The 27778-nt window shown below is 45.6% G+C and overlaps 1 protein-coding gene across 6 annotated transcripts; it reads left to right on the top strand.

Annotated features, from left to right (window-relative positions):
* Nucleotides 1-838: 838 nt before the first annotated feature.
* KCTD7 (potassium channel tetramerization domain containing 7) lies at nucleotides 839-27519 on the top strand. Of its 6 annotated transcripts, XM_057747776.1 has the most exons (7): nucleotides 839-1187; nucleotides 3607-3776; nucleotides 7300-7478; nucleotides 7920-8319; nucleotides 12231-12438; nucleotides 12537-13067; nucleotides 27404-27519. In XM_057747776.1, the coding sequence occupies exons 1-5, from the start codon at nucleotides 1044-1046 to the stop codon at nucleotides 12256-12258; spliced, it is 921 nt and encodes a 306-aa protein (XP_057603759.1). In that variant the 5' UTR covers nucleotides 839-1043; the 3' UTR covers nucleotides 12259-12438; nucleotides 12537-13067; nucleotides 27404-27519. The 6 variants fall into 6 exon arrangements, with proteins under 6 accessions (XP_057603759.1, XP_057603761.1, XP_057603756.1 ...); XM_057747778.1 differs by lacking the exon at nucleotides 27404-27519 and having other exon boundaries at nucleotides 7947-8319; nucleotides 12537-14526; XM_057747773.1 differs by lacking the exon at nucleotides 27404-27519 and having other exon boundaries at nucleotides 12537-14526.
* The last annotated feature ends 259 nt before the right edge of the window (nucleotides 27520-27778 follow it).

Genomic DNA, 27778 nt, shown 5'->3' with positions numbered 1-27778 from the left:
AAGTGGGTGTAAAAATGGTTTGAAAGAGCTAAAACCTTGACCCCTAGGAGAGTCCCTGAGCTGACCAAGGCTGCAGACAGATGTGCTGGACCAAGCTGGACGCTGCCTCCGCAGCCTGTGAGCTTCTTTGCACAGGGCCTGTTTCCACCTGTGTCTCCAGGTGCCCAGCGGAAGAACTGCCACGCAGAGGTGGAGAGTCACTGTAATTCTTCATTGAACTCAACTGCCCCTATTTTCAGTTTTCTTTTTCGGACTGCTGCTGGAGTCAATCGGGAAAGACTGAAAACCTAGGTTTTGCCCTTGTGGTTAGAGGAGGGCCAGCCGCTGTCTCTGTGCTGCCCTTCCTCTCCTACAACCCCAGTAACCTCAGCCGTCCTCCCTCACAATCCTTCAGGAAAGGATGTTCAGGCTCTCCCCTGAGGCGGTGACCTGGTCCTCCCAGATTTCCCTGGCCTCCGACGCCCAAGGATGCACGGGACCCGTTGCCCTGGAAACGTACGAACGATTAAGTCGCGGGCCCCGTCTCATCTCAGGTTTCTAGGTGTCCACCCCGATGCGGGAACCACCCTCCAAGCCAAGCAGGCCCCGCTTAGAGGCGGTGGCCGCGCGCGCCCCCCGCGCGCCGAGCGAGTGTTAGCTGGCCGGGAGGGCGCGTCCGCTGGCCAGAGAGCCAATCAGAACAGGGCAGGCCAGCCGGTCCGGCTCCCGGTGGCCACTCAGGCGCCGGCTGAGAGCGCTGCCTGCTCTGGATTGGGCCAGCTTCCTGCCAATCAGGGGCGGACGCTAGAGGGGTTCGGCCAATAGCAGCAGGCGGCCGGGTCTGGCCGGTGGCCCTGTGGTCCGCACGGTGGTCGGCGGGCCCGTCGGCGCTGAGGGAGAACGGCCGCCCTCCGGCCCGCGCGCGCTGCGCTCTCTGCCCCTCCGGCCCCGCCCGTCGGCCGCGCCGCGCCGCGTCATGCCAGGCGCTGCTGGGTGCTAGTGCCCGGGCCGCCGCCCTGCCGCCCGCCCGCCCAAAGCCGCGCCCACTGCCCAGAGCCAGAGGGATGGTGGTAGTCACGGGGCGGGAGCCAGACAGCCGTCGCCCGGACAGTGCCATGTCCAGCTCCGACGCCGAAGACGACTTTCTGGAGCCGGCCACCCCGACGGCCACGCAGGCGGGGCACGCACTGCCCCTGCTGCCGCAGGAGGTACCGGGACTGGGGGGTGGGGGGCGGGGCGCGGGAAGGGGCGCAGAGCGGGGAACCGGTGCCAGGCAGAGCTGACCTTGGGATGTGAGCGGCGCTGAGGTTGGGGTGGGGGTCGGGCCGAGGGCGGCGCCAGAGGAGCTGTGCTCCCCTGCCCACCCCGCTCCCACCACCCACCGAACCCACCCCCACCCCCGGGGGACACACCAGGTGTGTCTCCCTGCCCCAAACAGCATCCGGCGCTGACATCCCCTCCCTATCCCCCTGCTTCCAGGTGGATTTACTCCCATCCCATCCCTGTGTCCCATCCTTAACCTGGAGGGAGGGAAGGTAGGCGGTGGGAAGGGGCCCTTGGAGCCGCGAGAGATGATAGTGTCTTATGAGAATCCAAGAGGAGGCCTCGGTGGTTGCCCAAACCCAGTCTCCAGCTGCCCAGAGAGTGGGGTAAGGGGCTGTGTGCAGATAAGAAGCAGGCCAGTTAATAGGTGTGGCCTCACTCACCTGACCGCCCCATGGCTTTCCCTCCTCGCTGCTGTGCTGTGATGCACAGTGGCTTCCGCTGGTCTTACTTAACGCATGTGACACTATCATAGGAACACCTGAAATGACCCTTAAGAGACGGGAAAAGAGGGAAGGTGGGGCCCTACTGGGCACTGAAGACAGATGCTAGGAGGTAGGGGCTAAGGTAGGGGCAGACATGGGAGCATATGACATGTGGTGTCCTAGGTGAAGGGACTGAGCCCCAGAGGGGCGGGGTGGGTCTGGGTGAGGCACTTGGGACGTGGTAGTGTCCTCTTGGGGTTAGGAGCCAGTACCCTAAACATCATGGGACATTTGTGAAAATGAGCAGAACTCCAGAATGACTCTTTGTAATTGAAAAAAAAAAAAACGAAGAAGAAAGAGCCAGTGGAGACACAGGGTGCCATGTTTTGTGCACTGTCACTGGGGAAACGGTGTGGTTTGAGAGAAAAAGCACAGGACCCAGAGACTATAGGCCAGCACTCCAGTGCCAGCTCTTTCACAGATTACATTGCTCCATGTGAGTAATGTAAGGTATTACTATCCCCAAATAATATTTGAGTCCTTGGTATGCACATAGAATAGTTTTAAAGGAACTAGCTATAGAATAAGCAGAAGGCATTTCCTGTCCTCTGGGTGCAGAAGAGTAACAGTATCTACATTTACACAACTGTAAACGCCTGTGTTTCATTTATTCATTGATTCAATGCATATTTGGGGTTTTACTATGAGCCAGGCACTGCACAAGACCCTGGACAACTTTGATGTAGGATATTTGTATCCTCCTTTATTTCACAAGGGATTTGAAAGTTGGGGAAAAGGACTGTCTAGATAAATACACCTAGACGTTCACAGAGCCAAGAGAGATGTCGTAATATTGAAAAGTATGCACTGGGATAAAATTTTAGTTAATCTGGAGGAGGTTTGTGGGAATCTTAGGGAGAATTGGCCTCATTTCTTTCAAAACCGCAAGCAGTGAAAGATTAAAAAAAATAACAATAAAGGTCGTGAGCATTTGAGAGCTTCTCAGGGCAGATGTAGGTAGCATCATTCCCTGCGCTTGCCTCCAGAACCATAGCTGGACTGGGCAGTAACCTCACTGCACAGATGATGGAGAGAAGTGGAGGGGAACAGAGGAGGAGGAGTGGATGCCTGGCGTTATTCAACAAACATCTGTGAGCCCTGCTCTGGGTGGCCTCAGGATAGGTGAACAAGATGCTGTCCCTGCCCTCGGGAAACTTGGGCAGCAATCAATAACCACCAACAGCACAAAGCGCCTATTGTGCAAGGCACTATTATAGAGGAGAATGTGGATACAGTGAAGGCACAATGGCGGGAGTGTTTAGTTAACCCTCTCGGGGTAGGCAAGGGACAGTAGAGCAGAAATGCTCACAGAGTAGGGGACCTTGAATAGAAGCTTTTAGAACGAGTGGAAGCTGCCAACCGATATGGTGCTTTGGCGTAAATTAGCAAAAGGGAGCACAGCTGGACTAGCAGACCCAGCTGCCCTTGTGCAGTGAACAACACACACCACCGTTATGGGGCAGTTGCATTTGCTGGACGGACAGAGGGAGAGTGGCAGGAGCACTGGGGACAGAGAAGACAGCGTGAGCAGGGGCACAAAGATGGGAGGTTCAGGAAGTGGAAGGAGGATGGTGAAGACTTTGAACTCTAGAGCAGAGGTAGTAGGACTGCGGTGGGAAGACCCTATTTAAGAGCTGTCAGAGGAGCACGGGGAGGATTTGGTCATTGATGAGTGTGGGGAAAGGGAGGAGAGAGAAGGGGTCAGAAAGACACCTGGGTTTTGGCGGCGGATGGCGCCATCAGACCCAGGAAGGCTGCAGACGGGGCAGCCCCGGCCCGCCTGCCCGAGGGACTGAAAGTGCCCGGGATTCCCCCCCAGTTCCCTGAGGTCGTCCCCCTTAACATCGGAGGGGCTCACTTCACCACACGCCTGTCCACCCTGCGGCGCTACGAGGACACCATGCTGGCCGCCATGTTCAGCGGGCGGCACTACATCCCCACGGACGCCGAGGGCCGCTACTTCATTGATCGGGACGGCACGCACTTCGGGTACGTTGCTCCCTCTGCCGTCAGCTTCGGGGTCCTAGCAAGTGAGGGGCCCGGGCTTGGGTGTGGGACTCTGACGTCTTCCATAACACCTAAAGAAGGGATAAGCTGCTGGTGGAATTTGATCAGTGTGCACGTTGAATTGGATCAGAACTCTTAGTTTCCTTCCCAGAGGAGGCAAGGACAGCTGGAGAAATCCCAGGTAACACACATTGGCTGGATGTGATGAAACTGCGTCTCTGCTATGCAAATTAGGACTGGGAAGCGGTCATCCCTGTGGAATAGGTGTGACCCCACCTAGAGGCAGGGGAGTTCCAACACAGCTTCTGGGAGAAGACCCTCAGATCCAGATTCTGGGGCTCGGCATCACCGTTCGGGAGGAACCTGGCGTGCGGCAGTAGTATTGAAACTTCTTTCGATAGTTTAAAACAAACAAACAAAACAAAAAAAGGTGAGGGAAGGGCCAGCATAGGGTTGCCATCCTATAGTTTGCCAAGTCTTTAAAAAAAAAAAAGACCCCTCAGGGACTTCCCTGGCAGTCCAGTGGTTAAGACTCCGAGCTTCCACTGCAGAGGGCACAGGTTCAATCCCTAGACAGGGAACTAAGATCCCACATGCCTCGGGGTGTGACCAAAAAAACCAAAAACCCCAAAAAACAAAACAACCAAAACCATACAAAAAAACCCCACCTTCAGTTGTTACTGTCATTTTAACAGTAAAACATGGAAGGACACAATCGGAAAAAAAAAAGATAGCCCTTCCCAAGAGAGGACTTCTGACAGCCTTAGATGTAAACAATTTAGAGACTTTAGGTTTCCGTTTCCTTGTATGTGAAATGAGAAATAATTACAGCTGCCTTGCAGGCCTGTCATGTGGATTAAATAAAGAGTCTTGGTGTGACCCCTGGCCAGGTCCTTTCAGAGTATGTTGCTGAAGCTCTATGCCCCATCCTTCTAGCTTTGGAGATGACTGGAAAACTAACATGGTCCTTGACCTTGAACAAAAGGAAACCCTCCAGCCACTACGTCTCTGTGCTGGCCTCCACATGGGATTGCCCACACTGGGAGAAGGGTCATTTTCATCCTCAGAAAGGAGCCTCTGCTCAGATGATTTGCTTCAAAGTATCTGGGTTTCCCCATTGGGCTGTCAGCTGCCTCCAATGCTGAGAAAACAAAAGTGTCACATCGCTCTGCAGAGCTATAAAAAGATTTTTGTTTGCAGGCTGTTTGGGGGAGGAAGGCGCTGGCCCCAGCTGGCAGCTCCCTCAGCACTCTTCCCTGGGCCTTGCCCCAGGGTTATGTTTTTCAGAGCTCACCAAGGTTTGCTTATGATCCTAGAGGACTAATTTTGGAAGGGGCAATGGGAAGGGGGATCCAGGTTTGGCTCTAGGCTGATGTGCCCATGCTTGGGTGGCCATAGCTGGAGGGTGGCAGGGCCAGGCAAGGGCATGGCAGCAGGCAGGATATTGTGGCATTTATCCTCCGGCTGCTGGACTCCAGTGGCCTGTGATTCACCAGCAGCCTATGAAGTTGTCGAAAGAGTCAGATAAAATAAAATACGGGTTTAAGGCATTTCTCTGTGGGTGAGCTCACATACCCCCAGCACCCACCATGGAGGCTGCCTGGGCCTCTGCCTGGGGCGGTTTCCCGTTGTGATCAGTTCCAGCACTTTGGACTGAAGTCTGGACCACTGTGAGTGTGGGCTTGGAGTCACCCGTGTCTGCATCTGGCCCCTGGCTAGCTGTGGCTCCTTTAGCGAGAGCGTTCCTTAAGCTCTCTGAGCCCCACTTTTTCCTCATTTATAAGATGGACATAAGAGAGTACTTACCCCGTGTCACTGGAAGGATTCAATGGGATAACACCTGAGTAGTGACTGACAGATTCATACTCAGAGTGTTGGCTGGTGCTGCTTCGTGGTGAGAGACTGACTATGGAGGTAAGAGCTTGATCTTGGGGTTTCCTCATATATCCTTACAGAAAAGCCCTTGCACACCTCCCCGTGATGGGTCCAATTACTTTTAGCACTAAGGAATCTGAAGAGAAAATTAAAAGAACTGAATTTTTATTTATTTATGTATTTATTTATTTTTAAATACATTTATTTATTTTATTGGCTGTGTTGGGTCTTCGTTGCCGCACATGGGCTTTCTCTAGTTGCAGTGAGTGGGGGCTACTCTTCATTTTGTGGTACGTGGGCTTCTCATTGCAGTGGCCTCTCTTGTTGCAGAGCACAGGCTCTAGGCACGTGGGCTTCAGTAGTTGCGGCACATGGGCTCAATAGTTGTGGCTCACGGGCTCTAGAGCACAGGCTCAATAGTTGTGGCACACGGGCTTAGTTGCTCCGCGGCATGTGGTATCTTCCTGGGGCAGGGATCGAACCCGTGTGCCCTGCATTGGCAGGCAGATTCTTACCCACTGCGCCACCTAGGAAGTCCCTGAATTTTTATTTGAAGAAGATGCAGTATGTGCTTTTTTATCCACTCCTGAAACCACTTTGTTCAGGAGTGAGGCATTCCTCTTCTCCGTACAGCTACAGAAAGATACTGCTGGCCAGGATGGGGGGTAGGGGGTGCAGAACTCTTCCGCGTGGCTGGCGGGAGTAAAATGCTACAAGCACATTGTCAAACATACCCTTATGACCGAACAATTCTCCTCCTGATGTTTACCCAAGAGAAGTTGGTGCCTGAGTCCACAATAAGTTTACAGGGAATGTTTATCATAGCTTTACTCTTAAGAGACCCAAACTGGAAACAGCTCACATGTCCATCAACAGGAAAATGGGCAGATAGTTTATAGTGTATCCATACAACGGTATGCTACTTAGCAATAAAAGGAAGGAAACTTCTGCTACACACGGCGTAGGGAATCAATCTCAAAGACACTCGGTTGAGGGGAAGAAGCCAGGCACAAAAGAGAACATACTGTATGGTTCCACTTATACGAATTTCAAGAAGAGGCAAAACTTGTCTTTGTTGATAGAAGTATAAGTTAAGAGTGGTTGCCTCTGTAGTGATTGACTGGGAGGAAGCACAAGGAAACTTTAAGGAAATGAAAATGTTCTACATCTTGATGTAGGTGGTGGTCGTATGGGTATATTCATATGTAACGTAATTGAATTGTACAATTGAGATTTGTATGTTTATTGAATATTATCTATACGTCACTTAAAATATATTAAGGGGCTAGATATTATATCTTTCCATTTTTCCTATATATACTTAATTATTGTAATTGTAACAGTAATGATACTGACAGTAACAACTACTGATACTTATTGAGGGCTTGCTCTGTGCCAGGTATTTTCTAACCACTTTTTATATATTTACTTATTTAATCCCCTCATAACATTATGGGGTCGTTTTCTTATTTCCCCGATGTCATAGAGGAGACAAGGCACAGAGTGGTTAAGTTCACTTACCCAAGGTTACACAGCTGGCCGTCTGGGTCCAGATCCTGTGCTCTAACCACTGGGTGGCACTGTCCAGGGGCATCAGCTCCTTCTCACAACCCTCTTTCCTTCTGCTCAGAGATGTGCTGAACTTCCTGCGATCGGGGGACCTGCCACCCCGGGAACGCGTGCGGGCCGTGTACAAAGAGGCCCAGTACTATGCCATCGGGCCCCTCCTGGAGCAGCTGGAGAATATGCAGCCACTGAAGGGGGAGAAAGTGCGCCAGGCATTCCTGGGACTCATGCCCTATTACAAAGGTGAGGGGTCCATGCCCAGGGCAGTCCGGGTGTGAGGAGGCAGGGTTACAAGTCCTCTGTCAGTGCCAGGGGCTCCACCAGAATGAGTGGGTCACGGCCACCTAGACACCTGTCATTCTCGAGATGGGAGAGGAGGAGAGGATCCTGCTTCCCTTCCTGCTGCCCTCCCAGTCCCGCGGGAAGATGCAGGTGAAATAGGGCCCACCTTACCTGCAGCATCATCAAATCACATTTCAAAAGGACGGTACTCATCCCACCCCTTTGGTTTCCTTGTGCCCTGCAGAACCATGATCCCCGTTTAAGTTTGTGCCCTTCAAAGGCCCAGAGTCCCTTCCCCAGGGATCTGTCTCTTCCCTCTTGGGTCCACCGTCACTGGGGCTCTCTCTCTGTGCTTCCCCACCCCTGCCTTGCCCCACCCCCACCTCCCAACCCCCGACCCAGTGATGGGTGCTGTGTTCACCCCCACAGACCATTTGGAGAGGATTGTGGAGATTGCCCGGCTGCGCGCCGTCCAGCGGAAGGCCCGCTTTGCCAAGCTCAAGGTCTGTGTCTTCAAGGAGGAGATGCCCATCACCCCCTACGAGTGTCCGCTTCTCAACTCCCTGCGCTTCGAGCGGAGCGAGAGTGACGGGCAGCTCTTTGAGCACCACTGCGAGGTGGACGTGTCTTTTGGGCCCTGGGAAGCCGTGGCTGACGTTTATGACCTGCTGCACTGCCTGGTCACGGACCTCTCAGCCCAGGGCCTCACCGTGGACCACCAGTGCATCGGGGTGTGTGACAAGCACCTCATCAACCACTACTACTGCAAGCGCCCCATCTATGAGTTCAAGATCACGTGGTGGTGAGTAGCCCTGGCAGGGAACAGAGTCCCGTCAGGGAGGGTGTCCGTTCCTCTTGGTGGCTCTGGGAGTGAGGTCCCTGGAAGGGCTCCTGGCTGCCCCAGAACCTGCTGAGGTGAGGACGGGTCCTGAGGCACAGCTCCAGGCGGATGCAGGTGCAGCCCCAGTCTCCCTGGCTGTACCTTGGGGCCAGGTTCAGGGCCGGGGGCCCACGGGGACTTGGCCTGCACTCACCTGGCCTCTTCTCGAGGCATGGCAGCCTCTGCCTGAGGTTGATGGGGTCCGGCTAGCAAGGGCTTGATGGGAAGTCCAGAGAGGTTTCATCATTTTCTTGACCTCGCAAGAGAGTTTCTGCCCTTTTCAGAGCCGCATTACCAAACTGATGTAGGCATAACCACTCCACCCTGTTTTCGTGTCCCATCCTTGTGCTCAGTGTATTGGTAAGATGTAGAACGTGATGGGGGATTTACCCAGGGAGCCCGCCCACAGCCCCCTGGCTGAAGAAGGAACGTTTTCTCTCCCTCTTCCCCCCACGAGAGCCCCATGCTTTGTTTTAGGATGTGGAAAGACTCTTTTCCTCCCAAGACATATTCTTCACCACCTCTTGGAGATGTAACCTTAGTTGCCAAAGCCATGCACCAGGTTGGCCTTAGAAAAGCACAATGTTTACAGCCCTGCCTCAGGGCCTTGGCTTCTCCTGCCTCCCACCAACCTTCCTCGCTTGAAGGGTTATCTTCTCACTGGGCTGGAATGCACATTTCAGGGACTCCTTTTGAAGATTCCCTAAGTCAAGCAGGCAAGATGCCTAGATCTGCTGTTATCTTTGAGACGCAGCGTACTTTCTAGAGGCTCAGAATACCTCCTTGGCTGCTGTTCCGTGTGTTAGGATCCAATTTATGGTGAACCTCCTTGGATGGGAACCCCTGTTGCTTTTTCCTGCGAACGTCCTCCTTCTAGGAGATTGTCTGTCTTGGGGAAGGAAAGGGAGGGCTGGGGGAGAGGCGCAGCTCTCCTAGGAGCTGCGGGAAGACAGCGGCAAGCCTCCATTACGTTTGACTCCCCACAATTCGGAGAGAAAAAGAGCCACCAGCTTCTGCTCCACTGCATTTCCTTCCTGCGCTGTCTGCAGCCTGGGGCAGCGCGTCGGGGTGTGGGCGTGCGCCCCCTAGAGGAAACGCACCGCTCGTTGCAATGGGACATTCCTGCGCTGGGAGCAGGGCTTCTCCCTGTCATTGTGATTGAACTTGACTCCTCCTGGGTGTTGCTGGAGGGAGATTTTTTTTCTCTCAGCCTCATCGGTCTCAGTCTTACGAGACCAGATAGGTGAGGAGGGTGGTGGGGGAGCTGAGGAAGAGAAGGCTACGCCCTGGGTCCTTGGCTGAATTCCTTCACAAGGCAGTGACCCCTTGGCCCCTGTGTGGGAAGATTCCAGGGCATGGCCTCCCATTCCCACACTGTATTCTCATGTGTGTGGAGCAGGCCTCCAGGCTGACATCCAAGGGGACGGTACAGGCAGTGGTTCAGGTTCCGAGATAACATGTTCTCTCCTCGTTCTCACCCGCAAACGGCTTGTCACTTTTCTGGAGCTGATGTGCCTGCTCGGACCTTACCCCAACAGCACGACTCTTGCCTTGTCCTCGCAGGAAAGTCTTTTATTTAAGTTGTCCAGATTGGCCAATAGATCGAACTCTAATACAGGTTCGTTTTTTGACAGACACTGAGGCAGGCTATTCAGGAGGGAGCCACTGTGAGGAGAGAGCACATAGTTAAGCCCAGTGCTCCCAGCAGCCTGACCTCAGCCCCTTCTCTTTCCCTCCCCTGCCCAGAGCATCCCAGCGCTTGGTTATTTAGAGTCCACACACGTAAGACAGGGAGTGACTGGCTCACACAAACGCAGGTTTGCTCCAAATCAGGGCCTGAAGACTTGCTTGGGGCTTCAGGGGCGCTGGATGAGAGCACTGTCCCTGTGCCTCTTGCTGGAGACACCCCCGTTTCTCTGCCCCCCCGTGTTGTCCTCGCAGTGGTGTGCTCTGTGCTGTCATGGGGAGACAAGGCCGTAGGCCAGTAGCCCAGGCAGACCTGGGGCACCAGTGGCCATCTTACAGCTCCTTTTAAATGGAGTAAAAGAATTTGGTGGCCCTGGTTGGCCATTGTCGGATGAAAAGCCAAGGCCAGGCAGCAAAGTGCTCTTGGGTGTCGGGGTTTGTGGTGATGGCCTCCAAATAAAGGTCATCTCTGGGGAAGTGACTTCTCCCATTTGGGTTGCTTTTCACCTGTCAGTGGCCAGGCCCAGAGCATAAGAAGTGTTGGGTTGGAAAGGAGGGCTCCAGAGGACGACTGCTTCTCCCAGACTGAAAGGAAGTCTGTCTTCGTAGAATTCGCATGCGTAATGTCAGTGGGTCAAAGCAAAGGGCCTGCCTTTCGAGTTTCCCTCGTGTTTGACTTCGGGTACCTTTTCTCTCAGGTGCTCTGCTCACTGGTTGGGAAGGTGGAAGTTTTATTAGGCAGGACTGCATGGTGCAATGCTAGCCGCAGTTCAGTAAGAATGAAAAACTTAACAGCAACAGAAAAGACTGAAACAGGGGCTTCCCTGGTGGTCCAGTTGTTAAGACTCCCCACTTCCACTGCAGGGGCTGCAGGTTCGATCCCTGATCAGGGGAGTTCCACACGCCTCCAGGTGCAGCCAAACAAAAAAGACTGAAACAAAACCACAGTGAAACCCATCACACCATCCTAGGTGGGGTAATTCTTTGGGTAAAGCTCTAATCAAAGAAATAGAGGAATCTTCACCATCCTTATTCTACCTCTGATGAATTCAGCAGGTTGTCCAGTGTTTATCATGTGGCGAGCAGTCAGCTGTGCTCTGAAAGCTTCTATCCTTTCTCCCTGGGGCTTGGGATATTCTGGGAGCTGTCTGAGCCTTGTGCCTCAGGCTGCCCAGGAGATAGAATCTTCCTGTTCTGGGTTGCTCATTGGAGGACTAGGAAATTGACATCTGTAAGCCTCCGTGTGTGATCTTGGCCTAAGCTGGATCCTGACATAGTTAAGACAAATAACAACAACAAAACAGAAACCACTCACACCGAGCATTTTGATCCCAGTTAGAATTTCAGATATCATCCTTCCTCATACCTTCTGTCTGTATTTGATTGTGCTACAAGTGATTTAGCTTTCTGGGGTACCATTTTGCTGGGGCTCTTTCATGAAGGTGGCGTCTGCCTCACGAGCCTTAAAAGAGGGAGGCTTTATCCATCAGCAGCTGGAGTGTTGGGAACTGGGGTGGGAAAGGCACTTTTTGGAATTCTGGAAGGAATATACATGTATACGTGTGTTAATTGGGGGAAGGGTAGGCTGGCAGAGGGTTGGAGGAGGCGGGAACAGAGACAGGGAGGAGGAGCTGGCAGTTGCCTCTGGGTGTGGAAGGTCACGGGGTGCGCCGTCTTCCTTCTGTACAGTGTTGGGTTTGTGTACACAGTGTACCGCTGCCTGTGTTTGTTCATGTCCTGTGTGTGAGCGCTTCGGTGCATGGAGCCTCAGTACCCTCACCTGGCATTAAAGTCACGAATTAGAACCTGGGTGCCGTGCCTTTCTTGTCTAGAGACTTACTTTCATCCCTCCCCTGCCCTCGACTCTGCCAGCAAATATGTGTTGATTTCTGCTTAAAATGTGGTGTGTTGTGGGATGCCATGCTGAATCAAACAGCCTGTTCCCTGAGACATGCAGCTGAACTTCCGCCCTGACTTGAAGTTAAAGGGGGACAGGCCCCCTGGAGGTCCCTCTGCAGTTACCCTCACCTGGTCTCTGTCCCAGTAGGCATACTCACCTCTGCCCCCGGATTTCTGGGGTTTATAGGCAGAACTGGCCGTTTGTCCACGACCCTCAGCTTCCTCACTAAACCATTCTGTCTTTTTAGGCAGTGGGTTCACCTGATGCCTCACTGAGGACCCAGCATTCCAACAGCTGAAAGCCCTGTACATCTTTTCTCCTGTCCCGGCCTTACACCTCCAAGACACACTCCAGTGCCTCGGTGGGGGTCACAGGGAGGCACCAGCACAGGCAGCCTCGGGTCCTTGTTCCTACACCCTGATGCTGGGGTTGGCTGAGGCCAGCAATCCTTATAGGTATGAGAGTTGCACTGTATTGGGTTGGGCAAAAGGTTTGTTCGGGTTTTTCCATAAGATATTATAAAAAACCCAAATGATCTTTTTGGCCAACCCAGTAAACAGATTCAAGGTCCAGAGGTACGAGGTGAAAGAACCCCTTCAGGGAGTGTCTGTCCACGCAGCAGCCTGGAGCGGTCAAGGTGAAACTGGCAACTTGGTCCACACAATGAGGGCAGATCAGGTTTTTCAAACACTTTGCCTTCAGAAGATGCTCCAATACATGTGCAAGACCCCAAGAGGCCAGCAGAGGAATTCCAGCTCTGGTTGTAGCTGACAGAGAAGCCACTGCAAGCTGCAGGTAGGTACCCATGTGCAGTGGAGGCCAGCTAAAACCCAGAGCTTCCCAGAGTGGACGTGAAAAGGAACCGTGTTCTCTTCAACGGCTGACTGGTGTGCTGGCAGAGGAAACTGCACTCCTGCTCACCCTGTTGCCATCCATGTGCCTTTACATCCCACTCGTTCAAGATGGAGACTAACACAGAGACTCCTCGGGACCTCACATCTGACATCTCAGCCTGTATTGTCTCCAGGCCTGAATTGCGTTCGGAGTCATTTGTATTAGTCAGGAGGAAAAAAGAAAACACACGGTAATTTGAATAACTTATATCTTTAACATAGATAACTATTAATTATAATAACATTGGCGTAATGAGGGGTTGGCTAATAAAGAGTATGGGAATAGCGGATATAAGAAGCAGCCGCCAGGGCAGAGATAGAGGGTCCAAGCATGAGCACCCCTCTCCCCCCAGGGCTGACATCCACACCTTTTTGGAGAGGGCATGACCACGGCTCACTGAATGGCAGAGACGTCATGGGGGTGCTGTGCTAGTGGAACTTGCTGGAAACCCCACCCTAGGGTGCTGGAAAAATCTGTTCCTTGGAAGATGTCTTGCCAGAGCCCTTCCACTACAAACCCACCCCCCCGGGGAGTGCCGGGGAAAGCTGCTGGCGCCTTCGTGCCGCTGACTCCCCTGCACGGCAGGAGCTGGCTGCTGGAGAAGCTGTAGAGCTGTGAGCAAGCACACCAGGACCAGAAAGGAAACAGCTCCCTGCTTACAGTGTCTCACCAATGCCCTCCACTAACAAAGCTTCATATCATGTTAGTTGGCAGAGGAAAAATTACTCATAAGTCCCAATCCAGTTTTTGCAGAGGCAACGAAGGATGGCTGTGGAGCTGAGAGGCACATCATCTCTATGCTGGTGACTCCCAAATGTATACTCCTGCCCAGGCTTCTTGCCTCAGCCTGGAATTATACACCCAATAACCTGCTAAATATTGCTACTTCAGTATCTGTTAGCCATCTCAAACTGAATGCATCCAGATGGAATTCTTGATCTCCCCTCCCACGCTAAACATCCTCATCCCACCTCCTCCCTCTCAGGAAATGGCACCAGGATGCACCCAGTCAACAAAAACCTGCGTCATTTTTCACTCCCCTCCCTCCCCTTCCCCTTCTACTTGCACTGCATCACCAAGTACTTGACTCCATCTTCAAGAGGTATCCAGTTTTCACAGGCTCGCTTGTTTGACTCCCAATCATCTTTCCCCCTGAGTTATTACAAAGGCCTCTTGGCTTAATTTGGCCCTCAGTTACCCCCTCTAAACTACTCTCCACAAGAGTCTTTTGAAACATTTGATTAGATCCTGCAGTATGCTGACTTAAAACCCTTTGCTTTTTTTTTTTTTTCAATTAATTTTTATTGGAGTGTAGTTAATTTACAATGTTGTGTTAGTTTCTGCTGTACAGCAAAGTGAATTGGTTATACATATACATATATCCACTCTTTTAGATTGTTTTCCCATATAGTCCGTTACAGAATATTGAATAGGGTTCCATGTGCCATACAGTAAGTCCTTATTAGTTATCTATTTTGTGTATAGTAGTGTGTACGTGTCGATCCCAATCTCCCAATTTATCCCTCCCATCTCCCTTTCCCCCTTGGTAACCATAAGTTTGTTTTCTACATCTGTGACTCTATTTCTGTTCTGTAAATAAGCTCAAACCCTTGCTTTTAAATGAAATTGAAAAGACTTACCATGTTTGATCTGATTCCTGCCCGCCTCTTCAGCCCCATCACACCACCCTACTCCTTGTTTCCCATCCTCCACCCTGGCCTTCTTTCATTTCCTGCCTCAGCTTTTTGTGATTGACATTTCCTCTGCCTGGGATGCCCTTCACCCAGCTCTTCTGATTTATAGCTGGCTCCTTTTCATATTTTATGTTCCAGCTCAAATGTTACATTACTCAGTGTGACCTTCTCTGACCACGCCATCTAAAGCACATTCCCTCCTATTGCCGTCTACCACATCACCCTATTTCTTTATAGCATTTATTACCAATGGTAGTTGTTTGTTATGTCTCTGTTTCCAATAAGCCCCTCGAAGGCATAGATTTTCGCCTCTGTTGTTCACAACTGTATCCCAATGCTTAGAACAGTCAGTGCCTGGAAAAAAGGTGCTCAGTCAAGATCCATCAAACAATCTGTCCAGTATGTGGACAGGAGACCGCTTGGAGTATCTTAGTGCTCCCATGCCCTGTGATTAAAGTCAATGGAAAACTGCAGCAGCCCAATCCAGGCAGGGTTACTAATGGCTCAGACACTTCCCGAGTGAAAGTTTAGGTTACCCCACCAGGTGAAGAGGTTAAGTATGGAGATTAAGCTTGATTTAAGGAGATGCATATGGGTGCCAAGTTGACAAGGGGTGGAGTTATGACAGTTAATTGTATGTGTCAGCTCCTTTGGGCCACAGTGCCCAGATATTTGGTCAGACATTATTCTGGATGTTTCTGTAAGGGTGTTTTGGATGAGATTTACATTCAAATCAGTGGACTTTGAGTAAAGCAGATTATCCTCCATAATGTGGGTGGACCTCATCCAATCAGTTGAAGGCTTGAATAGAACAAAAGGTTGACCTCCCTCAAGCGCAAGGGAATTCTGACAGCAGTCCAGTCTTCAGACTTCACTGCAACACTGGCTCTTCCTGGTTCATCAGCAGCCTGCCTTTGAACTTGAACTGTAATTCTTTCCTGAGCCTCCAGCCTGCCAGCCTCCCCCATCAGATTTTGGACCCACCAAGCCTTCACAATCACATGACCCAATCCCTTAAAATAATTCTCTTCCTATATATACTGTATGTATCTGTCTATCCTAGGATGTGTATATCTATATATCTACATCTTTATTCTAGAAAGAGATTTATACACATCCTAGGAGAATAGATATCTATAATGAAGTCCAAAGGTAGCATACCGCATGTTTTGCCACCTTACTATTCTTGTTTAACATTTTCTTTTGGAGATCTGTTCATTTCAGTTCATGTATAGCTGCCCCTCCCCCCTTTAAAAATTTGATAATATTCCATTAAAGACATGTTCCCTGAAACTAAAAATAGTTTCTGCTGCCTTTTGAGATATACATGCCTCTAACTATTTAGGAACAGATTAGTAAGTCTTTCCCACATTTAGGCAAACCTAGCCCTCAACTCTCTTATTCCTTGCTATGATACAGACTGCTCAGAGACAGACAAAGTAAGGTGGAGGTCTTGGGGTTTTTAGCTGATTGATTCTCTAATGCTTATAGGTTTGAGTCGAGGTTGCCCACAGCATGTTGCAGCAAGAGAGATTGTGCTCCTTTGCTTAGGTGAATGGTCTGTTTTCCTTGATTTTGGATCCGATGGAAAATGGCTTAAATTATGTGGTTCCTGGATTGCTTCTCACTGGGGAACTGGGTAATTTGATAAGCCCTCCTGCTGTCACTAATTTGATTATCTCCCAGAGTCTATCCCTGAGGCTTTCCCCTGGATTTCTTCATTCTTAGGCAGCCTTTTTCTACTGCTGCTGCAGAGATCGCCTTTGCTAGTTCTAGGATTACACTGTTCTAGAAAACCAGAGAGGAGAGAGAGAGAGTCACTTTCCTGAAAGCTAGAGAAGTCCTAGAAAGGAATTATGGGCAATCCTGATGCATTTGTTATAGCCAGGAGAATGGCAGGGCTCACATGCCTACTCTTGGAGCCAAAGGGTAAGGTCATCAGTGGCTGAAATATGTGGACTAATAATGTAGGGAGGTGCGGTTCCCTAAAAAGAAGCTAGGTAGGCAAAAACCGCACATCCTCTACTAGTTTTACAAAACTGTATACTCTTTCTCTTCTAATAGGGGCCTCTGTTTTCACTGGTAGCCATTAGTTGTAGGCACATCGTATGAGTTTAGCACAAATCTCTAGCTGTTGATGGTTTCTTAAAGTCTTGCACTCTGCAAAAACAAGAAAAAAAAATAATTTCATCTTTGGGGTGAAGTAGAAAAAAAGGGGGAGAGGGTCAGTTCTAACACCTTTTCTCTTTAATGTATATATTAAGTGGTTTGATATTAGTTTTTGATGAACTGATATGTGTCCTATCATATAGCAAGTGGAAATTTTAATTCTGTCTCTATAATAATGATGTAATTTTACTACTACAAACCAGGTAAGTCTCATTAAGAAAGATTTGTTTCTTTTATATAATTGATGCAAGAAAATGATGCGACTGACAAGGGCTTAATCTCCAAAATATACAAACAGCTCATACAACTCACAACAAAAAATCAAACAGTGGTTAGAAGACCTTAATAGATATTTCTCCAAAGAAGACATACAGATGGCCAGTAGGCACATGAAAAGATGCTCAATATCACTAATTATTAGAGAAATACAAATCAAAACTACAATGAGGTACCACATCACACCAGTCACAATGGCCATCATTAAAAAGTCTACAAATAACAAATGCTAGAGAGGCTGTAGAGAAAAGGGAACCCTCCTACACTGTTGTTGGGAATGTAGGTTGGTGCAGCCACTATGCAGAACAGTGTGGCAGTTCCTCAGAAAACTAAAAATAGAATTACCATCTGATCCAGCAATCCCACTCTTGGGCATATACCTGGACAAAACTGTAATTCAGTAAGATACATGCACCCCTATGTTCATAGCACTATTCACCATAGCCAAAACATGAAAACAACTTAGATGTCCATTGACAGATGAATGGATAAAGAAGATGTAGTACATATATACAGTGGAATACTACTGAGTCATAAAAAAGAACAAAAAATGCCTTCTGCTGCAATATACATGCAACTAGAGATTATCATATTAAGTGAAGTAAGTCAAAGACAAATACCATATGATATAATTTATATGTGGAATCTAAAATATGGTACAGATGAACCTATCTACGAAACAGAAACAGATCACAGACTTAGAGATCAGACTTGTAGTTGCCAAGGGGTGGAGGGGTGGGGAGGGAGAGGGATGGACTGGGAATTTGGGATTGGTAAATGCAAACTATTACATTTAGAATGGATAAACAACAAGGTCCTACTGTGTAGCACAGGGAAACTATATAATTGCTGCAAGAAATAATGGCTCAATGTTACATAAAGTCAAAACTCCTGTCTTAGGCACACATTATTACAATTTGAGATGACAGGACAATTTGAACATGAAAATCATTATAGTAATGGGTTATAACCCATTGAATAAAATAAGAATCCATGAATTCATGTTGACACAAATGAATAATTACATAAAAGAGGTAGAAAGGAAAGTTCTTAATTAGAGTAAAATGTCAGCTAATAACTATAGAAAGAATGATGGGGTTAGAAAACCTCCATTTAGCAACCATCATAATTATAACTGAATCATCATCAATCATCAGCAGATTCTAAAATAAATTTTTAAGCAAAACAGGATCTTTACAGTCTCAGAGTATTTCCTCATAAATTACTAATTAATTATAAAGGTAAAAATAGTAACTTCACAGTGGAGACAACTGAAAGACTCCACCTTAATCATTAATCAAAATTGTTAGCCAAAATGGGACAAACATCGTATGCATCACCTATCTTAATGCCTTGAGAAGAACATAACATTATGTATCTGATTTTTCTGCAAAAAAAATGAATAACCTGAATCTAATCATGAGGAAAAATCTGAGAAACCCAAAGTGAAGGATGTCTTTTAGAATGACCATCTTATACTTTACAAAAATGTCAAGATTTTCATAATCTTGACATAATCTTTTACAGACAAATTTAAATGGGAGAAATATGCCACACTGAAGAAGGCTAAAGAGACACAGCAATTAAGTGAACCTGGGTTAGATTTGGGACCAGGAAAAACAGTAGCTATGAGGGACATTTTGGGAATAATTGACTAAAATTGAATTAGGGTTATAGATTAAATAATAGGATTTTATCAGTTAATTTTCCTGATTTTGATAATTTTACTTTGTTTTTTCTCAGAGAATATCTTTATTCTTAGAAAATACATGCTGAAATGTGTAGGCATTAAGAAGCATGATGTTTGCAAGTCAGTCTTAAATTCTACAGGAAAAAAGAGAGAGAGTGCAAATGATAAAGCAAATGGGGCAAATCTACAAATTCAAGAAGCTCAAAAAACTCCATGTAAGATAAATTCAAAGAGACCCACAGCAAAACATTATAATCAAACTGTAGAAAGCCAAAGAAAACGAATCTTGAAAGCAGCAAGAGAGAACCAATTCATCACATACTATGGAAGCCAGAAGGGAGTCAGATGTCATATTTAAGTTGAAATAAAAACCTGTCAACCAAGAATTCTGTATCGGGCAAAACTATTCAAGAATGAAGGAGAAATTAAGACATCCTCAGATAAACAAAAGCTAAGGGAGTTTGTTACTGGTAGACCTGCTCTATAAGAAATGCCAAAAGGACTTATTCAGGCTGAAGAAAAAAGGACAGTAGAAGAAACCACATGAAGAAATAAAGAACACCAGTGAAGATAAATACCTAGGTAAATATAAAAGCCAGTATTATTGTACTAAAAGTTTTTAACTCCTCTCTTTTGCCCTATATGATTTAAAAGGCATATGCATAAGACATTAATTATAAACCTGTGCTGATAGGCACACAATTTATAAAGATGAAATCTGTGAGAATAACAGGATAAAGTGAGAGGGACATAGTTGTATTGGAAGCAGAGTATACACTATTTTAAATAGGTTGGTGTTATTCAAACTCATAAATTGTTATGAGTTAAAAATGTTAATTGTAATCCCAAAGGTAACCACTCAGAAAATAACTAAAAAATGTACAGAAAATGAAAATGGTAGACTACAGAAAAACAAATACCAAAAAATGTGATAATGGAAGAATTGAGGGAAAAAAACCATATAAGATATATAGAAAACAAGTAGCAAAATGGAAGAATTGTCATTATTTAGCAGAAATTACTTTAAATGTAAATAGATTAAACTCTCCAATTTAAAGTCAAAGATTGGCAGAACGTATTTCCTAAAAAGTTCCATCTATCTGCTGCGTATAAGAAACTTGCCGTAGATACAAAGACACAAAGAGTTTGGAAGTAAAAGGATGCAGAAATATGTTCCTTGAAAACAGTAACCAAAGGAGAGTTGGAGTGGCTATATTGTTAGGCAGAGTAGATTTTACATTTAACAAGGTTATAAGAGACAAGAAGGACATTATAAACTGAAAAAGATTTAATCCAACAAGATGATGTAACAATTATATGCATATATGCACCTAATAACCAATTACCAAATATATATGAAACAAACAAGGCAGAATTAAGGGAGAAATCAACAGTTTTACAATAATAGTTGGAGACTTCACTATCCCACTTTCGAAAATGTATAGAACAATCAGAGACAAGATCAATAATAGAGTGCTTGAGTGGCACTATAATCCAATGAGACCTAACAGATATATATGGAACACTTCACCCAACAATAGTGGATATACATAGAACATTGTCCAGAATTGAACATATGTTAGGCCACAAAAAAGTCTGTAAATTTGAAAGGTCAAAATCATACATTTTTTCTAATCATAATGGAATGAAACCAGAAATAGAGGGAAACCTCACAAAAAATGTGGAAATTAAAAAACATGCTCTTAACCAATGGTCAAAGAAAAAACACAAGGGAGATTAAAAAATACTTTGAGACAAATGAAAATGAAAACAACTTACAAAACTTATGGAATGATGTGAAAGCAGTGCTCAGAAGGAAATATGTAGCTATAAGCATCAACATTAAAAAAGAAGAAAGATCTCAAATCAATAATGTAACTATACACCTTAAAGGAACTAGAAAAGTGAGAAAATTGAGCCAAAGCTAGCAGAGTGCAGAAAGTAAAGATTAGAGAATGGAGAATAGGAAAATGAGAATATAGAAAATCAACAAAACTAAAATTTGTTTTTTTTTAAAGATCATCAAAATTGACAAGTCTAGCTAGATTGACTAAGAAAAAGAGAAAACTCAAACTGCTAAAATCAGAAATAAAAGAGGGGACATTACTACTGACTTTACATAAATGAAAAGGATTATGAGAATTCTATGAATATATGTGCACCAACAAGCTGAATAACTGAATGAAATGAAGTAATTCCTAGAAACATAAATCCTACCAAGTCTGAATCACAAAGAAATAGATAATCTGAATATACTTACAACTAGTAAGAAGATTGCATCAGTAGTCAAAAGCCTCCCAACAAATAAAAGCCCTGGACTTTATGGCTTTGCTGGTGAATTTTACCAAATGTTTAAAGGATAACTAATATCAATCCTTCTCAAATTCTTCAAAAAAAATTGTAAGTGGAGAGAATGCTTTCTAATTTATTCAATGAGGCCAGCATTGCCCTAACACCGAGCCAGATAAAGACACTGCAAGGAAACTACAGACCAACATTCCTTAAGAACATTAATATAAAAATCCTCAGCAAAATCCTAACAAACTGAATTCAGCAGCATATTAAAAAGGTTATATACTGTGACCAAGTGGGATATATTCCTGGAATATTCAAGGATGGTTCAACATATGAAAACTGATCAAATGTTATTCACTATATTGAAAAAATACCCAATCCTTCTCGATACAGAAAAAGCTTGTGACACAATTCAATACTCTTTCATGATAAAAACACTCAAAACAAACAAATTAGGAATATAAATATAAGAAAGCCACATATAAGAAACCCACAGCTAACACTATACTCAATGGTGAAAGATTAAAAGCTCATCTGCTAAAATAAGAAACAAGACAAGGATGCCTGTTTTTGCCAATTCTATTAAATGCATTATTGGAAGTTCTAGTTAGAGCAACTAGGCAAGAAAAAGAAAAGACATCCAAACTGGAAAGGAAGGAGTAAAATTATCTGTTTGAAGATGATATGATTGTATATATAGATAACCCTAAGAATTCCACACACACACACACACACACACACACACACACACACACGTTAGAACCAATAGATGAATTGAGCAATGTAGCAGTACAAAATCAACACACAGAAATCAATTGCATTTCTAATAATGAACAATGCAAAGAGGAAATTAGGAGATAGGATCAAGATGGCGGAGTAGGAGGACATGCGCTCACTCCCTCTTACAAGAGCACCAGAATTACACCTAACTGCTGAACAATCATCGACAGAAAGACACTGGAATTCACCAAGAAAGACACCCCACATCCAGAGACAAAGGAGAAGCCACAATGAGACGGTAGGAGGGGTGCAACCGCGTTAAAATCAAATCCCATAAATGCTGGGTGGGTGACTCACAAACTGGAGAACAGTTATACTGCAGAAGTCCACCCACTAAAGTGAGGGTTCTGAGCCCCATGTCAGGCTTCCCAACCTGGAAGTCTGGGAACGGGAGGAATCCCCAGGGAATCAGACTTTGAAAGCCAGCAGGATTTGACTGCAGGACCTCCACAGGACTGGGGGAAACGGAGACTCCACTCTTGGAGGCACACAAAAAAGTGTGCTCACCAGCACCCAGGAGGAAGGAGCAGTGACCCCATAGGAGACTGAACCAGACCTACCTGCTGGTATTGGAGGGTTGCCTGCAGAGGTGGGGGGTGCCTGTGGCTCACCGAGGAGATGGGGGCACTGGCGGCAGGGGTTCTGGGAAGTGCTCATTGGTGTGATCCCTCCCATAGTCCACCATTAGCCCCACCAAAGAGCCTGTGGGCTCCAGTGCTAGGTGGCCTCAGGCCAAACAACCAACAGGGTGGGAACACAACCCCACCCATTAGCAGACAAGCAGATTAAAGTGTCACTGAGCTCCACCCACCAAGTCAGATTAAAGTCTTACTGAGCTCTGCCCACCCAGCCCTACCCACCATCAGTCCCTCCCATCAGGAAGCACCAACTAGCCTCCTAGATAGCTTCCTCCACAAGAGAGCAGACAGCAGTATCAGCAGTATTTTGTCTTGTGGAACTGAAAACCACAGCCACAGAAAGATAGAGAAAATGAAGAAGCAGAGGACTTTGTACCAGATGAAGGGACAGGATAAAACCCCAGAAAAACAACTAAATGAAGAGGAGATAGGCACCCTTACAGAAAAAGAACTCAGAATAATGATGGTGAAGATAATCCAGGACTTTGAAAAAAGACTGGATGCAAAGATCGAAAAGTTTACCAAAGACCTAGAAGAATTAAAGAGCAAACAAACAGAGATATGCAACACCATAAGTGAAATGAAAAATACACTAGAAGGAAACAATAGCAGATTAACTGACGCAGAAGAGCGAATAAGTGAGCTTGAAGAGAGAATGGTGATAATCACTGATGCAGAAAAGAATAAAGAAAAAAGAATGAAAAGAACTGAAGACAGCCTAAGAGACCTCTGGGACAATGTTAAATGCAGCAACATTTGCATTATAGGGGTCCCAGAAGGAGAAGAGAGAGAGAAATGACCCGAGAAAATATTGGAAGAGATTATAGTTGAAAACTTCCCTAACATGGGAAAGGAAATAGCTCCCCAAGTGCAGGAAGCACAGAGAGTCGCAGGCAGGATAAACCCAAGGAAAAACATGCCAAGACATATCGTAGTCAAACTGACAAAAATTAAAGACAGAGAAAAGTTATTAAAAGCAACAAGGGAAAAACGACAAACAACATACAAGGGAACTCCCATCAGGTTAACAGCTGTTTTCTCAGCAGAAACTCTGCAAGCCAGAAGGGAGTGGCATGATATATTTCAAGTGATGAAAGGGAAGAACCTACAACCAAGAATACTCTACCCAGCAAGGATCTCACTCAGATTCGACAGAGAAATCAAAAGCTTTACAGATGAACAGCTAAGAGAATTCAGCACCACCAGACCAGCCTTACAAAAAATGCTAAAGGAACTTCTCTAAGTGGGAAACATAAGAGAAGAAAAGGACCTACAGAAACAAAAACAAAACAATTAAAACAATGGTAATAGGAACATACATATCAATAATTACCATGAATGTAAATGGACTAAATGCCCCAACCAAAAGACACAGACTGGCTGAATGGATACAAAAACAAGACCCATATATATGCTGTCTACAAGAGGCCCACTTCAGACCTAGGGACACATACAGCCTGAAAGTGAGGGGATGGAAAAAGATATTCCATGCAAATGGAAATCAAAAGAAAGCTGGAGTAGCAACACTCATATCAGATAAAATAGACTTTAAAATCAAAAATGTTACAAGAGACAAGAAAGACCATTACATAAATATCAAGGGATCAAGCCAAGAAGGGGAGATAACAATTATAAATATATATGCACCCAATCTAGGAGCACCTCAACACATAAGGCAAATGCTAACAACTATGAAAGAGGAAATTGACAGGAACACAATCATAGTGGGGGACTTTAACACCCCACTTAGACCAATGGACAGATCATCCACACAGAAAATTAATAAGGAAACACAAGCTTTAAATGACACAATAAAGCAGCTTGATTTAATAGATATCTTTAGGAGATTACATCCAAAAACAGCAGATTACACATTCTTCTCAAGTGCACATGGAACATTCTCCAGGATAGATCAAATTTTGGGTCATAAATCAAACACTGGTAAATTCAAGAAAACTGAAATTGTATCAAGCATCTTTTCCAACCACAACGCTATGAGATTAGAAATCAATTACAGGAAAAAAACTGTAAAACACACAAACACATGGAGGCTAAACAATACACTACTAAATAACCAAGAGATCACTGAAGAAATCAAAGAGGAAATCAAAAAATACCTAGAGACAAATGACAATGAAAACGCAACAACCCAAAACCTATGGGATGCAGTAAAGGCAGTTCTAAGAAGGACGTTTATAGCAATACAATCCTATCTCAAGAAACAAGAAAAATCCCAAATAAACAATCTAATCTTACACCTAAAGAAACTAGAAAAAGAAGAGCAAAAAAACCCAAAGTTAGTAGACAAACTGGGACATTTGTAGAGACATGGATGGACCTAGAGACTGTCATACAGAGTGAAATGAGTCAGAAAGAGAAAAACAAATATCATATATTAAACATATATGTGGACTATAGAAAAAATGGTACAAATCAACTGCTTTGCAAGGCAGAAATAGAGACACAGATGTAGAGAACAAGCATATGGACACCAAGTGGGGAAAGCGGGGAGGGTTGGGGGGGGATGAATTGGGAGACTGGGATACCAAATTGTACAGTCTAAATATATGCTGTTTATTATTGTCTGTTAACTGTATCTCAATAGAAGTTCTTACAAAAAAAAAATTAGGAAAAGAGTTCCATTTACAATATCATCAAAAAGAGTAAAATAGTTAGGAATTAACTAAATCGAGGTGAAAAACTTGTACACTGAAAATGGCAAAACTATTGCTGAAAGAAATGAAAGATGTAAATAAATGGAAAGACTTCTCATGTAAATTGGTTTGTTGTTGAATTTTAGGAGTCTTCTATATATTCTGGATAATAATCCCTTATCACAGATAGGCGATTTGCAAATATTTTTTTCCTATTCTGTGAGCTGCCTTTATACTCTGTTGATTGTTGCCTTGGATGGACAAAAGTTTTTAATTTGGTAAGTTCAATATGTCTATTTTTTTATTACCTGTGCCTTTAGTGTCATATCTAAGAAATTATTGCCAAATCCAGTGTTATGAAGCTTTTCTCCCCTGTGTTTCCTTCTAAATTTTATCCCTTACATTTAGGTCTTTGAGCCGTTTTGAGTTAATTTCTGTACACAGTTTTAGGTAAGGGTCCAACTTAATTCTTTAGCATGTAAATTTTATATTATGTATATAAAAATTATGTAAAAAATTAATACCCTTTGATGACAAAAACACCCAGTAAACTAGGAATCGCAGGGAACTCCCTCAACACGATAAAGGCGATGTATGAAAAACCCACTGGTAACATCATACCATGGTGAAAGATTGAAAGTTCTTTTCAGTAAGATTGGGAACAAGACAAGGATGTGTACTTTAAGCATTTCTATTAGTACGTATTCATTTCTCTTGGGTAGATTCATCTTATCTAACTTTTCTGCAGAATTTCCCTCTTCTGATCAATCCCTTGGCTTTCTCTCTCTCCTTAGACTCCATATTACTCCTCTTTTGTAGTCTTATTTTTTTTTTCCTTCTTCTTTGCTGGCTCTTTTTCTTTTGACCCACTCCAGGATTTACTCTTAGCCCTTTTTTATCTTCACTTTTTCCAGTGGGACTGATTTTTATAAGTGAATGTGAAAAAACAACACATAAATTGAAATAATACAATGAATATCCAAATACCTACCATTCCAACTCAAGAACTAAAACATTGCCTCCTCAGTTAACTATACCTTTTGGTGCCCCATTCCAGTAGCCTTCACCACCACCACCACCCCTTTTCCCAGAGGGAAGTGTGGTAGCTTTGTGGTAGTTTGCTGCATTCATGGCCCCAGTGAGTCAGACTTTCCAGTGTCCTCACTTTTGCTAGTCCCCTCCCACTTTCACTTTGGGGTTTGCCCCTTACTTGCTTTGCCCAATTACCGTTTGCTCACTTCTCTTTTCTCCCCTCAACTCACTGCTACAGCTACACAAGTGGGCGCCAGGAGGGCCTTTGCACTTGGCGTTCCCTGTGCCTAGAACACTCGTGCCCAAACACTTGCACAGTATTGTATAGCTAGCGCCCTCACCCTTTGCTCTAGTCACCTTCTCAGCCAGGGCTTTCCTGTCCACCGTAAAACACCAAACCTCTTGGTTGTACTGGCTATCCCTCTCCCCTGCATTATTGTTTTCCATAGCAATGGTCACTGTCCTGTGTACTATTGTAAAGAATGTATTGTTGATTGGCTCCTCCACCTCTTCCCTAGAATGTGAGCTCCTTCGCTTAGGTACTTTTCTTAATAGTCTGGTATCATCAGCCTAGCACACATCAGGTGCTGTAGGGGGCGGGGAAATGATTGTCCCTCTGCTCTTCTGAGTTCTTGGCTGAAATCCTTATAATACAAGAATAGAGTAACAAAGAGAAAAACAAACAAATTTGTTAACACGTATACCTCACATATACATAGAAGATAGCCAGGGAAAAGGCTGAGAATGCGAACTTAAATACCATTTTCCAGTAAAGACAAACGAGGAAAGGTGTGTGCTGGGGGAGGGTGGAGACTAGTTATGGAAGTGACCAGGAAAAGAAAAAGAACAAGCTTAGAAGTTTGTTACACAGATTTAAGTCAGTGTCATCTGGGATAAGTCTCTAGTGATTTGTGTTGTCCTTCTCTCACAGGTAGAGAGGAGGTGACACTTTCACAAATGGCGATTTCCTTCATAAATGTACGTTTCCCCTACAAAAGGTTAACTTCCAGATTTCAGGGCTTCTCTGTGTCTACTTTCTCAGAATAACCCTTATGCCAAAGAGGCACATTCTGGGGTGGCATATTCTGCTACCCTCCAACGTTTAGGAATAATACGAGGAACGAAGCAATCTCCACTTTGCAAATAATGAGCAAAGACTGAGAAATCAGGCAAGCTGTCCAAGATCACAGAGGCAGCATTTAGCAAACCTGGGATTCCAACCCAGGTCTCCCTCCCGGACACTGTGCTATATATAGTATTTTTCTTTTCTGTCTCTTTTCTTATTTTTTTTTTCCCAGTCGTGGCTGCGCTTTGTGCCACAGATGGCATCCGGAATTACAGAGGCAGCTGCTGTCTCCAACATTCCTGAAATGGGAATCACGGAGAACAGGATTCCATTTATGACTCGACCACTAATACTGTGTGTGACACTAGCTAACTTACTGAACTTCTGGGACTCAGTTATGCTCAGCTGTGAAACCGGCTTCTAGATCAACTCCTCTCTTGAAGGTCCTGTAAACTCAAGAACTTTTACAATCTTAAGACCCGTGTGAAGCGATGGGAGTCATCCGTTTCTCAGGCAGCCTCATCCCCTTCGGGCTGGAACCGTCCACCGGCCCGGAGACGGCTCTCCCGCGGCCTTCGCCACCGCCTCCCATTCCAAGCTAAGAACG

Source organism: Hippopotamus amphibius, chromosome 9 (assembly GCF_030028045.1).
Source record: "Hippopotamus amphibius kiboko isolate mHipAmp2 chromosome 9, mHipAmp2.hap2, whole genome shotgun sequence".
NCBI classification, from domain to species: Eukaryota; Metazoa; Chordata; class Mammalia; order Artiodactyla; family Hippopotamidae; genus Hippopotamus; species Hippopotamus amphibius.
The sequence above is the reverse complement of the archived record's forward strand: the minus strand, read 5'-3'. Positions and strand labels throughout refer to the sequence as shown.